The sequence below is a fragment of the Mandrillus leucophaeus genome, unplaced genomic scaffold, assembly GCF_000951045.1.
Source record: "Mandrillus leucophaeus isolate KB7577 unplaced genomic scaffold, Mleu.le_1.0 Scaffold60, whole genome shotgun sequence".
Lineage (NCBI taxonomy): Eukaryota > Metazoa > Chordata > Mammalia > Primates > Cercopithecidae > Mandrillus > Mandrillus leucophaeus.
In genome coordinates, this window is record NW_012106475.1 from 4733444 (window position 1) to 4750015 (window position 16572).

Sequence of the window (16572 nt, forward strand, 5' to 3'; positions counted from 1 at the left end):
CCCACCCACCCAGTGTTCTTTATTTCCTAAAGGTTACATTACCCTAGAGACAAGATTCTTGGATGGACACGGTGGCTTATGCCTGTAATCCCAGCACTGTGGGAGGCAGAGGCGGATGGATCACCTGAGGTCAGGAGTTCAAGACCAGCCTGGCCAACATGGTGAAACCCCTTCTCTACTAAAAGTACAAAAATTAGCTGGGTGTGATGGTGGGTGCCTATAATCCCAGCTACTCAGGAGACTGAGGCAGGAGAATCCTTTCAACCCAGGAAGCAGAGGTTGCAGTGAGCCGAGATTATGCCACTACACTCCGGCCTAGGCAACAAGAGTGAAACTCTGCCTCAAAGATTTTCATTTAAGTACGATTAGCTCCAGCATCACCTCCTCAGACTGGTCATCACTTCTATCCTCCCTTTAGCTTCTGTGTCCTAGAATTGACCACTTTGCTAACTGACTATTCACTTGTCTACTTTCTCCATTAAACCACAAGCTCCATGAAGGCAGGTGCCATGCCGTCTACCCTAGCACAACGCCTCAAACACAGTCAAATACTCAACAATACTGACAACAAGGGCAACAGGAGTGGAGAGAGGAAAAAGGTTCCTATTTCCTGAAGTCATTCACAGACCTTATGGAATTCAAGCTGGGCCTTGACAGAAAAGCAAGTTTAGTTACTCAAGGAGTTGTGTAATGACATTTCAGAGGGAGTAACATCAGAAGCAAAGTGGGGAATAGCCAGGCATGGTGGTGGGTGCCTGTAACCCCAGCTACTTGGGAGGCTGATGCAGGAGAATCACTTGAACCCGAGAAGTGGAGATTGCAGTGAGCTGAGATCATGCCACTGCTCTCCAACCTGGGCAACGGAGTGAGACTCTGTCTTAAAAAAAAATGTAAAAAGCAGCAAAGACAGGGAAGTGGGATGAACTCACAGCACAGTGAAGGAGACAGGATGAACTGGAAAAGAGGGTTTGGAAAGCAAGATGGGATTAGCCAAGTGCGGCCTGACTCTCAAGTTGAGATTGGACGTGATGTGGTTGACAAGAGTACCATGAACCAGAGAACCTTGGGTTTCTGAATGTGGTGAAAGATGAGGTAACATCAATAAATCTGTTAAGATGTGGTTGGCATCAGTTGCTTTTTGCCTTTAACTTTCAATCCTGCCTCCTATAGCAAAAGCACTTCAATTTCCTTAGAACCACTGTTCTGCCCACATGGCCCAATGACTCTACCTCTATCCCTGGGTCCAGGGGTGGGCGAGCACAGGAACCAGATCTAGCCAATAGTGTCTTAGGAAGGGTTCCAGGGATATAGGTAGAGGCTTCTGCTAGAGCTGTTGTTATCTTTCTTCCTTGATGGCTAAACTGTTGAGATGTAAACCTGGGCCTGCTGACACCATCTTGACGCTGCAAGACAAGAGTCTGAGAATTAAACCAGCATAGAGAAGAGCATAGCCAAGGGATGACAGGGACATCCCATGACATCCTCTAAGCACCTGGATCCAGCTGGGCTTGAAGTGGGACCTATTTTGGGGCATTAGGTTTCTGTCACTTGCAATCAAAGAAGTCCTAATTAATGAATACTCAGGGTCAATTGGGTGAAAGTGGGAGAAGATGAGCGTCAGAATGGCCATACCAGCTGGTGTGATGGGAATTCAGACATGAGACACTGAGGGTCTCAACCAGGGCGTTTGGGGACTAAGGAGAAAGGAGGCGAGTTAAGAGGTGAGCAGGAGCTATCTAGCGGTTTCCTTTCTTCGAAGGTTGCTGTCAAGTAGAGTCTAATGGTTCTTTACCACCTCTGCCTTCATGACGCCCCTTTACCTCTTTCATTTTTCTTTTCTTTTTTTGAGATGGAATCTCGCTCTGTCACCCAGGCTGGAGTGCAGTGGCATGATCTTGGCTCACTACAACCTCTGCCTCCGCGGTTCAAGCAATTCTCATGCCTCAGCCTCCCGAGTAGCTGGGATTACAGGTGCCCACCACCACACTTGGCTAATTTTGGTATTTTTAGTAGAGGTGGGGTTTCACCATGTTGGCCAGGCTGAACTTCTAACCTCAAGTGATCCGCCTGCCTGAGCCTTCCAAAGCACTGGGATTACAGGCGTGAGCACTGTGCCCAGCCTCTTTCATTTGTTTTTGACCATTTTGTGAGATAAATGAGTCAGGTATTCTTGTCCCCACTTTATAGTGGGAGAAGTCAAAGGACTTGCCCAAGGTCGTATGGGAGCGCTGGGGTCTAGTTCTGGTTCTCTAGTGCATGCTAATGCTTGAGCACAGGTAGATTGAACTCCCCAGGCACTGTCTTTCTGTTGCTTCATAGTAGAGATGCAATACCCTGCTCCCGCCTGTTCTTATGACTTCCAGGGAGAAACAGCAGTAGTTCTTGCTGAGGAAATGCCCAGGAGCCCATGGCCTTCTTCATTAAAATAAATTCTGCCTGAGTCTCCTGGTTCTAAATAGAAGAAAATGTAGATGTGGGACAGAACCGAAGGGAAAGGGATTTCCCTTGGCAAATTATTTGCAATTTGTGGATTGGAGCTGACCCAGCTCCAATTCCCTCTGTCATTGTAAGCGCCGTCTACAATGTGACCAGCTTATTAAAGAATGAGAACTGGAGGCAGTCCTCCCGCAGGGGCACAACAAAACAGGAGCAGAGTCAAAGCCCAGCAGCGTCTTCCTCAGTGTGGCATGTCTAGTTGCTGGCTAGATTCTCACCCTTCAGTTACATGTTCATGCCTAGGCAGTCACTTCTGGAGGCTGTGGGAAGAAGAGCGAGAATATTTATGAGTCGTTTGTGCCTTTCCTTTGGCAGTGTGAAAAGCTAGCTGTCATAAATACTGTAGTGGTCCTCAGACTATAGCATGTAACAGAATGCATGTTCCTGAGTCACTGCCAGGGATTCTGAGTTCATGGGTAGCTCAGGATCTGCCTTGTAAAGAGGCATTCCAGGTATTAACACTTCTGAAGCAAGTGGTCCATGGACCACAGTCTCAGAAACACTGATGTCAGTGGAACACTAGTGTGCAAACTCCAAGTGGTCCCGTTCATCCATGGTTTAAAGATGCTGCTGTTGCTGGCACAAGTCCCAGGAGATCCAGTGTTTCCTTCTTTACTAACAGGATCTGTTACTGGCATAATCTGAGGGACATTCGAAAGTCTTTTCTTGACTGAGAAATCTCTGAGGAGCAGCTGCATCTAGAGTTCTAAGGACTTAGCTTCTCCTGTACTCCTTTTAAATCACGGATAGCTACAGAGAATAGCACTTCTGTTGTTCAGTTTTTATTTTTCCTGAGGGAAAAAGCCCACTGTGGCATACCTGCAGCAAGTGAGAGTGTCAATACAGCTCCTCTGTCTGCATAGTCCACCCTGTCACAGAGCCCTGGACTCTCCTCACAGCTCCCACCTTTCTCGGTCTCCAAAGGCTGTACCCTAGAGGTACAGACCCAGTAAGAAATGCTTTTAGACTGTCAAGTGAGGTTTCTCTTCTTCGGGACATCTCTATTAACAAAATCCTAAAGAAAATCAATGGATTCCTATTTCCCCATCCATTCGTACCATCAGGTCCTTCTCCAATTAGCGACAGAATCAGTGGGTGACGTGGTCCACAGGCCTCCACAATGAAATTGACTGCATATGAAATGAATCTGAAAATTCCATTTATTAAAACACATACATTGTCCATGTGGGATGAAAATGTGCACATCACATTCAGGTTTTCCTGCTTTAACATTTCTGTAGTTCTCTCTTTGAAACACACACTCCACAGATCTTATATAGGAAAAATATGAACAACTTTTGGGCTGCAAAACATTAATGCATACGTAACAATTCATCATTGCCAAGAGCAGCTAGAAGCAAATATTTAGGAAGAAAAGGAAGTATAAAAATTCCTAGAGACAGCATGCTTTATTTTCTCAAAATTCCATATGTGACTATGAGTGTATGGAGAAATCGTTTGTTGTTTGATTTTTAAATGTATTGTTTAATTTGTCCTTGGTAGGCAATCTCCTTCAAATATTATTAGCAAAATCAGACATAGATCAAAGTATTTATTTGCATCTTCTGACTGAAATTAAGCAGTACTTGGTTTCAAATGTTTTAAAAATAACATCTTTTAAACTGGAGTTGATATTGAAGATCATGTAAAATTGTTCTTTATAGACTTTGTATTCTAAATATGAAGTTTATTGTTACTACTTATTAGTTAATTCCATGGCAGATTTTCATTATTATTGAATATATTATACGTAGAAACTAGGGTCTTAAATAATTAAGTTGACTTTTCCTGTTAGTTATTCCTTAAGATAAAATTATGCTGGTGATGGGACTGTTGAATTTCTCAAGAAATTAAACTCTTTAGAGGCATAAGTAATCGAAAGACTGTTTCCCCTGAATAAGTACAAATCCCAATAAGCCAAAACTCATATAAAGATTTTCGTATTATAATTCCATACTGTAAGACATAAAATTATGAAAAAGCCAAAACATTTTCCTTAAAATGCTCCCTAGAAATTGTAATTCCATCTTAACTGCTCCAAAGATCTAGATTTACATGGAAATATAAAGAGTCCTTCTGAGAAAAGGAAATGCTGTGAATAGTGGAAATCGTCTGGGTCTTCTAATGATGCCTTAATCGCTACCAAAGAGTGCTTTATTCATTCATGCTTGTTTTCATGTGACCACATATTCAATTCATGCTTTGGCCCATTTAAAAACTGTGATATGTTTTAGCTTATGCCACAGTGTTATTAAGCTAATTGTACAATGCTGTAGTTTAATAAATACTCTGCTGTTTCTTTCACCCCTAAATCTTCATGGGTGTCCTGACTGTAACAAAAATCCCACAATTTGAAGAGAAGCATCTGGTTACAGAAGTGCATTGATACATTTCACAAATGTTTCAGTATCTTCTTCTCCCCGACCCCAGCATGAGCTTTAATTGGATGTATTTATTCTTTCACCCACATGCCCATGAAGGAGCTAAGGAAAACATTTACCAAGTCTGTTTCAAAATCTGTCCTTGGCATAGCAAATCTTTTTCTCTTCCTTTTTCATGCCTTAAAAAAAAAAAAAAAAAAAAAAAAAAAAAAAAAACAGGAGAAAGAGAATAGAGAGGAAGGAGGGGAGAATAAATTTAATTGGGAGATGGAGATGGTATTTGGGGATTTGAAAGCAAACAAGATGTAAGAGAGGGCCTCTTTGACTGAAAATGACACAGAAAAAGGTGATCAAGCCTTCCAGGGCCTGCTGTTACTGATGGAGACTACAGCTACAATGAAAAATTACTCTCACTACCATATCTTGGGAAAGGAGCACTCTAGTTGCCAGGAATTTGTAAATAAAGACCAAGAGACTCTAACAAACAAGATGGAGAACAAAAACAAAGATTCCATTAAAAACTGTGTTAAGTGAAAAACCAAGACCATCTCAGTGGACAGAAGAGCCAGAACTCTTCCTGGCAGAGCTGGCTGTGGGGACCGCACCTGCTGCCCAAAGAGTGGCGATTCGAGGTCCTTCTGAAGAGCCAGAGTTCTGAGAATGGTCACCTTCTCTGGAGCTGTGGGTTTATTTCTTCCAATACTTGAACAAAGGAGGGCCATGGTTTTCTTCTTAAGAGCAGAAAAAATGTTCTTTTAATCTAGAATGTCCATGATTCAGGGAAGGAGGGAACTTGCTCATACTCATGGCAAAAGCACTTCCCAACTCATGGTGAATCCTTAACTCTCCTGCTTGGTGACAGCTGTGCTGCCCTGGGTCCCATATAAACCAAAATGCTTTGGATTCTGGAAAACGTATTGAAGAGGCATTTATACCACTATTAACTCAGAGGTATTTTAGGCATGGCTAAGGCTCTGAAGTAATCTCAATTTTCAAAATACTGAGATTTCCTTTCCTCCCCAGGGTCTTTCCCCTCTCATTTCCTTTCCTGGCTTTAGAGTAAAACAACAAAACTTCTGAATGGATGTAACATAGGGACATTTTCATGCAATATTACTCAAAAATCGTCACAAATATATGAAAGCACCAGTCACAACACATGATTTACTTTTACTTGCAGAATCAAAGCTATCATGTACACGTTAGGAATAGTGAAAAGAGAACACAGACAACCGGCATTTTTTGTCATTGTTACCATGAGGATACACCATGGGGAACATCTCCCTAAACATTTCATGTGATCATTCTTGGAGTTCAATCTGATAGACAAGTCCAGCTTTATCTCCACACTACTCTAATGGGAAGGGGTGGAAGGAGGGGTAGAGGAGAAGGAAAAAAGAAAAAGAAAGGCACAATGACTATACATCAATGCCATTAAACAGAATTTCGGCTACACGGACAGCGCAGCTTATCAAAGGGTATTCTAAAGACAATATTCATTCCAAGAAGGTCACACATATCTTACCTCAGTACAGCTGTCTGTTTTAATTGTTATTCTTTAAAATATGAAGCAGAAACATGAGGATTTTGGGGGGGACTGGGGGATAGCAGAAAAGAAGTGACACCAATTTTATTTTTATATATTCCCCTCCTCCAGGCAGTTCGGCAGAATCAGATCTCTTAACTCAGGATGTGGATCAGCTTGCATTCTCATAAAGGGGACCAGATCTTTAAACATGCATAGCCTGGAGTTTCCAGGATGGTTCTCCTCGCGCTCTTCAAATGCCGTGGACTAGAAAGGTGCCCACTTTGCTAAAAACTCTACGTCAATGTCCCAGGAGCCCGGAGGCTCTTCAGGCCCCTCTTGAAGACTTAAAGGATGGCACAGAAAAACTTCTTCTCCCTAAATGGGTTTTCTGAAGCCGGAACAGGGGTCAGGAGGGGATCTTCCTTGGCATGCGCTTCACAGTAGGCCATCAAATCTGCAGCTGCCTTGGACACCTGGAAAAGGAGACAAAAACAACCAACACTGGAATCTGGTACAGTCAGTCAAGGCCCAAGGCTTTGGAGCCCAATGTCCTGGCGTCAAATCCTTGCTCCATCGTTGTGTGAAAGTGAAGCAAGATACTCAGCCTCTAAAAGCCTCTGCTTCTTCATCTGCAAAGAAGAAAGTTGATGACACTGACCTCACAGGATTCTTGCCAGCAAGTCTGGGACTAGGTTAAGGTGAGTGAGGCACTTACGGTGCAAAACCAAAGGAGGCACTCGCTAGCAGGGGCATGCAGGTATCAACCCTGCACTTACACAGCCCCGCGGGTGGCTGTCTCCTTCATTTTTTTTTTTTTTTTTTTTTTTTTTGAGATAGAGTCTCGCTCGGTTGCCCAGGCTGGAGTGCAGTGGCTTGATCTCGGCTCACTCCTGGGTTCAAGCAATTATCTTGCCTCAGTCACCCTAGTAGCTGGGACTACAGGTGTGTGCCACGGTGCCTGGCTAATCTTTTGTACTTTTGGTGGAGACGGGGTTTCACCATATTGGCCAGGCTGGTCTTGAACTCCTGGCCCCAAGTGATCCATCTGTCTTGGCTTCTGAAAGTGCTGGGATTACAGACATGAGCCCCTGTGCCCGGCCCTCCTTCACTTTTGTGCTCCAATATCTCATTGCCCCACCCTAGTCCCAGCCCTGGTAACAAGGGTTAAATGAAATAATCCATGTAAATCATTTAGTGTCTGGCACATAGCAAGCTTTCCACACAGGCTAGCCATTATTATCATTTTGTAGCCATGCCTCTGCTTCAGGAGTTGTGCTAGGGATGCTTAAAGCCAAGTCAGTTTCCCTTTTTAAGCAGACACATCAGGAGGTATATCTATGTATACACACACTATATAATACATATTTTTATATATCATATACATTAAAGTGTTATATCTGTGACTTTAACCAAGCATTGTGCCCTTTAGTGATGTTTCACTGGGAGGCTGTCACTGATTCTGGCAATGCTGTCATTTCTTAGAACACATTTGTAGCTGCTTGTTAGGGGTACCCTGTAGTACCTTCCTTTGACCATCTTCAAAGAAGGAAATTTTTACTACATGAGAGGGTGGATTTAGTTTCAGGAAATAAACTAAAAGTCATCTATAGCTACATCTGGGGACTAGGTAAATGATCAACCTGGGGAATCCCATTTGGGGTCAAATTTATGATATAAAAAAACAGATTTCCACATGAAAGCAACACCACTGTACTACTATGAAAGCCTTTCAAGCAACTACTGAAAGGATATCAAATCTAATGTAAGATTGGGGTGAATTATATTATTACTAAAGATAGTCACTGCCCCCCCCCACAAGTGGGACATACATGCCCACATGATGACACCAGACTTGCCCAGTGACATAAGCTTGCTCTGGCCAGAGAGACGTGAGCAGAATTTATATGGATAACTTATGGGCAGAAGCTTTCGGAGCCAATGCACAGTTTGCCATGTCCCTTCCTCTATGCCACTTTATCCAACTGAAATAATTTATGAGGAACCCTCCTAACTGATGCAGAGATTTTAACAAATGGCATAGTGGCCATACCCTTGATTTGTTTCTTGTCCCAGGGCTGAGTTGATTAAACCTTTGTCACTCCTGCCTCCGCCTCCCGAGTAGCTGAGACTACAGATGCATGCCACCATGCCTGGCTGGTTTTTCAAACATTTTCTTGCTATGCTGCCCAGGCTGGTCTTGAACGCCTGACCTCCAGCCATTCTCCCGCCTCATCTTCCGGAATCCTGGGATTATAGATATAAGCCACTGCACCCAGCCTTTGTTACTTAAGGCTACTTCAACTTTATGATTTACAGGTTGGGTAGGGAAATCAGTTTCCTCTTCTCATCCCATAAACCCTTCAGCTTTTTGACTCTCTGTTCCCTTTGCCACAGAACAGATAGAGGCAACATTCCAGACAGAGGCTGCTCTGTCTGCCAGCATTCCTGATGAAGGTGACACGGTGTGGAGTGGCAGCCGATTTATGATTGACATGTGGTAGGAGTGAGAAGTGTGCCTGTGCTGTTGCAAACCCCCTAAGAATGAAGGGTAGGGCACCTTCTGTTACTACCACAACATCTAGCCAACCCTAACTGACACAAAGAGGTACAGGTATTGGTTCGTGTATTTGTTTCCTCCGGCTGTCTTGAACAAGTCATCACAAACTGGGTAACTTAAAACAACAGAAATTTATTCTGTTAGAGGCTGGCAGTTTGAAATCAAGGCATCAGCATGGTTGGTCCCTTCTGGAGACTCTGAGTGAGAATCTGTTCCATGCTTCTCTCCTAGTGTCTGGTGGTTGCTGGCAATCTTTGGTGTCCCTTGGCTTATAGACATATCACTCCAATCTCTATTTTCACATGGAATTCTCTCCTGTCTGTGTCTTTCTGTGGAATTCTCCTCCCTGTGTGTCCAAATTTCCCATCTCACCAGTTAGAGTTACCGTAATCCAGTATGATTCCTCTTAATTTGATTACATCTACAAATACCCTATTTCCAAGTAAGGTCACATTCTAAGATTCCAGGTAGGCATAAATTTTAGGGGACCCTAGTCAACCCAATACATGATATGTACGTAAAAATCAGTCTCACTCTTTAATAGACATTACAGTACTTATAAAAATATTTTTATTGTGTAATTATTTTGTTCCAGACATTGAGTTAAATTTCCTCTTTTGATCTGCACAGTAATCCTGAGGTAAGAATTATTATCCTCTTTATATAGATGAAAAATTGAGGCTCAGCAGATTATGTAAGTTGTTCAATATCATACAGCAAAGCACACAGCAGAAAAAGAACTTGAACTCGCATGTGTTGCCATTAAGTCACAGCCATCTGCATATAAACTACTCAACTGTGGGCTTTGCTCCAAAGGTTGAAATTGAAATTCTTTATGAAATGCCTCTATGACAAAATGAAAGGAAACAGCCTCTTTATGTCTTAGCTCCCCTACATGAAAACAAAGGACAGACTTTCAGACTGAAGTGAGATCACTTTTTTTCTTCCTTCTTTCTTCTAGTTTGAGCAATAGTCATTGTTACACCAAACAGGAGCTTAGCTGTTACGCAGCGGAGGCTGTAAATCAGTGATTTCTAAAACTCATTTGTTACGAAGAGAAGCAGCACCGTCCATCCCTACTCATTTGCAACACTCACATACAACTATGTGGCATGAATATTCAAAATCTTTTTATGATACAGGAAGTGCTATACTAGGAAAATTTAATAACTTAGAGTTGCTCACATCTTTATATTTGAACATTTGATTCTGAATGGTTTCCTTCTTAAAATATATTATGTGTTTTATCTTGTTTCCTCAATGAGATTGCAATCTCCTGTGGGCAATGCTCCAACAGTGTCAGAATCCCAGCAGTAATCAGAATAATTGCTAATATTTATCAGCCCTTGCTATGTGTCAGAACTGTGCTAACCACTTTACATACGGTATCTTATTTAATCCTTACAACAACATTATGGGTCACAAGCTATTATCATTCTCATCTTAAATATGTGAAGTGGAGGCTTCATTAAGTGTTTGCCCCAGGTCCCACAGCTCCTGAGCTACTGAGTTGTGAGTCTCAGTGTCCCTGACTTAATCTTCATGAACATTCCTCCTTTCTAACCTGTGGCTGTCTTCCTTGTCCTTTGCCTTATAATGAGTCACAGCAATAGTCTGCTTAGCGGATCTTTCTGCTTTCTGACAATCCCTGCTAACATTTTGCACACAGCTTCTTTTACATTCCTATGCCTACTTCTACGAAGATTTCCCCACTAACTCCAGAAAATCTCTCCCTTTTCTGACCTGTTGATTCTTCCTCCAGAGATATCTCTAATTTGGCTCCCTTCCTGTTATCTCTATTGCAGCTACCCCAGTTCATACTGCAGTCTTCTCTCTTTGTGATTACTAAAATAACTTTGTAAATAAAAAGCAATTAGTTTGGATTACCCCAGGGGTCCACAGATAGAATTCGGGGGGTGGTATGTGAACTTCAAATAATACAAAAAATTTCCATTTTTATTTTTCACTAACCTCAAATGGGAATTTAGCATTTCCTCTCATTATAAATATAGACAACACACTGTAGTAGCCTTAGCAGTACATGTGACTTGGCCACTGATAGAAACCAGATACTTTCAATCATATTATATTCATTGCAGACACCTCAACACTGCATTTATGTTCATCCACCTTATGACTGTAGGCCTATAGATCTTACATAATCAGTTAACAAAGGTGTACGTTTGTATAACTACATCATATATATTTTTAAAAATTGATATTTTAAATATTTTAAAGAATATTATTTAAAATGTTTTATAAAAATATTCTAATGACCCTCATGTCAATATCATCAGTTTCTTTTGTATTTAAAAACATAATTCTGAGAATTATGCAATTGAGAATTATGCAATTCTGAGAATTATGCAATTAGGCAATTGAGTTGAGAGCACAAAAATGTTTAATTATCTCAGTTTTAAATGACTTCCTATGTTCATAACTGTGCAGGAGTAGTATTCTCCATACTGTAGCTGGAAAGATATTTTTAAAATATAAGTGGATTCCTATCATTCCCCTATTTAAAGCCTTCAATAACTTCTCATTGTAATTTGTAGAAAACCAAAACTTTGTAAAACAGCCTGTGGGTATTGCCATGTTCTGGGCCTGCCCCTCTCTCCAAGTTCATGTTGTAGCATTCTTCCCTCTCACATATCGCCTTTACTTTTCGAAAGCTCCAAGTTCTTTGTTTGCCTCAGAGTGTCACATATTCAGTATCCTATAACATTCTTCTCATCATCTCCTCAATGGGTTGGCTTCTTATCTTCCTTCAGAAGTCAGCAGAAACACCACCTCCTTGCAGAGCCTTCACTGATCGGCTCATCCACAGTGACTTTCCTCGTTATTCTCTCAGAGTACTTTCTCACATTCTTTTCTTTCACAGAAAGTTATAAATTGCTATCACGATTTATAATGATGGACATCGTCTGTTTATTTGCCATTTAATATTTGTCTTTCCCTTTAGGCTCTGGGCTCCACAAAGGCAGGGACCACACCTGTGTTATTTACCACCACATAATCAGTGCCTGACACATATTCAACACTCATAGTAACTGCTGAAGGAGTTCTCAAACATAATCTTCTTCAACAGATATTTCATGCAACAAACATTTACTGAGCATCTAATCTGCCAGGTGTAGTCTGGATACTTGCAATAACCAGGGAACAAAATGTACAAAGATGCTTGTCCCTGTAGAGCTTGTGTAGCATTCTATACTTCCGATTTTGACTGTGATGGAGTAATAAGGGCCAACTAAACTGTCCTGCCTCAAATTACAAACTGGGCAGAATGTATGAAGAAATCATTTTTAACTGTTAGACAATAGGCAGCACAGAGGGGTGATACCTGAGAGAAGGGAGATAAGAGAAATTCTACAGTTTCCCCAGCTTACTGCCTGCCACTGCACAGGGAGGGAGTACCCAGACAGAGTTCAGCAATCTCCCTGAGTTGAGGAGAGAATAGCAGAGAAGAAAGAATTACACTGGGGGAGAGAAAGCTCTTAAGGCCTCTGGAGGATTCATCTTGAGTCTTTAGTTAAAAACTGATTGGCATATGCATAGGAGAAAACCACTTGAGGCTATGCAAAGAATATCAGGAAGGAGAAAGCAAAACAATCCTGGAGATCACATAGGGACAGAGTAGAAAGGCTTCCTAGCACACGAGACATTAAGTAGAGTCCTAGCAACAATGCATGATGATAGTAGCAGACTGTAAACCACTGAATAAAAGAGCAAATTCCTTCCCAAATTCCAAATACTTTTTAACTTCAAAAAGAAAACAAATAGGTTTGTGTGGAGAAATCTGGAAAACACATTAGTCAGGTGATGAAACTTAACATTACCAGTCAGTGACAATTTGAGATAATGTCCCACTGATAGAATAGAATGAAATGAATACTCATTAGTTCTATGATATTAATGCCAAAGTTTTGTTACCTGAATTTAATTATAATTATCTGGCAAACCCAAACTGAGTGACATTCTAAAAAATGGTCCATAATCTCCAAAAGTGTCAAGGTCATGAAGGTCACGGAAGTCTAAAGAACTGTGCCAGACAGGACAACTAAATGCAACAAATGATTCTGAACTCGGTCCTCTCGCCAAAAGGGACATTACTGGGATGATTTGCGTACTTCAGTGGGATCTCAGGATCAGAAGGTAGTAATGGGTCAATGTTAATTTCCTGATTCTGATGATTGTATTATGAGTATGTAGAACAATGTCCTTACTTGTAGAAAATACACATTACAGTACTCAGAGGTGACAGGACATCTTTTGACAACTCACTCTCAGCTGGTTCAGGAGAAAACAAAATTCTTTGCAACATACATGCAACTCTTCTGTGACTTTGAGATTATTTCCAGAATAAAAATGACTTTGCAAAAGAAAAGGGAAAGAGAAATTAGAGATGGTGGATATAGATGATTTTTTCAAAGTCATACTGCAAAAAAATGTAAACAAATGAGGCAGTTGCTGGAAGGGGAAGTGGAGGGATCAAGAAAAAAATCAAATTTTATTTAAGATGAAGAAATAACACCATGTTTGTATGATAATGGAAATGATGTAGAGAATCAAAAACTGATGATGCAGGATAGGCAGGAGGTGGAAGAATAAATTGCTGGAGGAGGTTTCTTGGTTAGAGAGATGGGATCTACTGCACAAGTGAAGGACTTCACTTTTGATCACACCAAGGATCTCCCCAGATTAGCAATTGCTAAAATCCTGCTATCCAGCATCCTCACCAAACCAGACTGGGACTGCGAACCAGGAAGTAAGGAGTTGTGGGGGTGGCGGGGGGGTACTCTAGACAGCTTCAATGAAGGCTACCGGACTGTGATTCTAGGCTCCAAAAAAACAGGAGAATTACCTAGGAAGACTGCTTGACAATGCCAAGAGGAAGCAGTTGTCAGTAAGGATAAAAACCAGACCCCCAAGTTTAAACAGAAGGTAGAGATATAATCCATCTTCATTACATCTGAAATTGAGACACATCTTAAAATTGATGTTGCAAAATGCTTGCAAGCCATCAGGCAAAAAAATAAGCCTGGACAAGCTGTCATTGCCTATACACACGGGAAATTGCCTCTGCATTAAGGGTATCAGTCATAAAATCATGGCTTCAGTTGGGTTGCCTGCATTAATGGAGCCATCTAAGGTTGACTTAACTTTAATTTGTTTTTTAAAAGGATTTCAAAGATTATACTGGCTGGAGACTTGAGATGGGAAGTGTATACAGAAAAACAATCCAACTGTTTCCTCCTACTCTGTACTCATACCACTCTACATACTTCTTTTCTGATACCAGATGTGTGGGTTTTCCCACACCAAGCAATTCTCTGGCCCACCTGGGTGTCCTACAATTTAATTTAATTCTGATACTATCTACGTGGAGATAGAAATAGATCCCACAGGTTAAAAGTTTAGTCTCACAAGACTGTCCCCGCCCAATTTCAGATGCCAATAGCAAGTAATAGGCCCCCAGGTTACTCACAACTTCTGTCCGACATGGGAACAAATCAGAGGTTCCCATGGCTACCTCTTCAGGTTGGATAATTTGCTAGAGTAGCTCACAGAACCCAAGAAAACAGTTCACTTGCTATCTCCAACTTATTGCAAAGGGTATTTTAAAAGCTATAAATGAAGAGTTGGAGAAAGAGATATATAGGGTGAGGTTTGGAAGGGTCATGAGGGTAGGAGCTTGTATCCCCTTGGAGTTGGGGTATTCCACTTTCCCAGCAGGTGGATGTGTTCACCAACCCCAAAAATCTCAGATCTCCATTTGTTGTTGTTGTTGTTGTTTATTTTTAAGACACACAGTCTCCCTCTATTGCCCAGGCTAGAGTGCAGTACCATGATCATAGCTCACTGCAGCCTCAACCTCTTGGGATCAAGTGATCCTTCTGCCTCAGTCTCCCAATTAGCTAAGATTACAGGTGCACATCACCAGGCCCAGCTAATTTTTAAATATTTGGAGACATGGGGTCTCAGTTTGTTGCTCAGGCTGGTCTCAAACTTCTGGCTTCAAGCTATCATCCTGCCTCAGCCTCCCAAAGTTCTGGGATTATAGGTATGAGCCACTGTGTGTGGCTCTGAACACTGTTCTTTTGGAATTTTTATAGAGGGTTTGTCATGTAGGCATGATAGATTATTAGCTCATCTAGAAGCCCACCAAGAGTCGCCTCACTGAAACAAAATATGCTCTTATTACCCAGGAAATGACATAGCTCTTAGAAATCAGGGTCAAAGACTAAATATGAGAACGAAGATTGTCTTAGCCCCCTTATTTACAAAGGTTTTAGGAGCTCTGTGTCAGGAACTGGGGGCAGAGACCAATACATATATATCTCTTACTACTTCACAGCATGTTATTGTAACAGAGTATATACAGGTCTGGCAATGTGGGCAAAGACAAAAGAAACTGCCTAATCACTGGGAGGAGATCACAGAATTTTCAAACAAGGAGAGGTTGGTCTGATATTTATTTAGAAAATTCTTTTACCAGGTCAAAAGCTGTTGGCTACTTTATTTATTTATTTATTTTTAATAGAGATGGGTTCGCCATGTTGGCCAGGCTTCTCTCGAACTCCTGATCTCAGGTGATCTGCCTGCCTCTGCCTCCTAAATTGCTGGGATTACAGGCATGAGCCACCCCACCTGGCTAATTGGCTACTTTAAAGAAAGGCTTTATTTTTCTTTGAATCATTAATGTGTAATTCAAGTCAGGAAAATTAAAATCTATGTCAAGCAGTGTAAATGCAAGAAAATTCAGTACTCTCTCATGTGTCTTGAAATTATACTAAAAATATGAAACGTGCTATGGAGAGCAAGATCACTAATGTAGGGAATGAAAAGCAGAAGTTATCATGATGCCTGCATCACCATGATGCCTGTATGATCATGATGACTGCACCACTATGATGATGGCAGCACTATGAGGTCTGTGTCACCATGATGACTGCATCACCATGATGTCTGTATCACTTTGATGCCCTACATCGCCATGATGGCCTGCATCACTATGACGACTGCATCACCATGACGTCTGTAACAGCATGATTACTGCAACACCCTGATGCCATACATCATCATGATAGCCTGTATCACCATGATATATCACTTTGATGCCCTACATCACCATGATGGCCTGCATCACTATAATGACTGCATCACTATAATGTCTGTGTCGCCATGATGACTATATCACCATGACTGCATCACCATGATGACTGCATCACCATGACATCTGTATCAGCATGATGACTGCAACACCTTGATGCCCCACATTACCATGATAGCCTGCATCATCAGGATGTCTGCATCACCATGTCTGCAATACCTTGATGCCCTACAGATCACCATGATGGCCTGAATCACTGTGATGCCTGTATCACTGCCAGTGGCCAAAGGTGAGCCTAAAGGATTTTTCCACTATGATTGTGAAGAATGCCCACAATCAAATTTTGATTGTGACACTAGAGAAAGTATAATTGTATGAACAAGTGTCCACTATTTTTGTATTTATAAAATCATGTGTGACTCTTCTAAGTTGTCTTCTTCTTCCTGCTCCGCTCCTTCAAGGTGATATTAAACTGAATGTACTTATTGATAGGATT

At 41.5% G+C, this 16572-nt stretch overlaps 1 protein-coding gene across 8 annotated transcripts in view; it reads right to left on the bottom strand.

Moving 5' to 3' along the window:
* Nucleotides 1-3633: 3633 nt before the first annotated feature.
* The window catches only part of GNG2 (guanine nucleotide binding protein (G protein), gamma 2), a 154854-nt gene continuing 141915 nt past the window's right edge, over nt 3634-16572 (bottom strand). For all 8 annotated transcript variants that reach the window (XM_011999729.1, XM_011999728.1, XM_011999734.1 and 5 more), the window contains one exon: nt 3634-6878. In XM_011999729.1, coding sequence (XP_011855119.1) covers nt 6750-6878 — 129 coding nt within the window. In that variant the 3' untranslated portion in view covers nt 3634-6749. The remainder of the gene's footprint in view (nt 6879-16572) is intronic.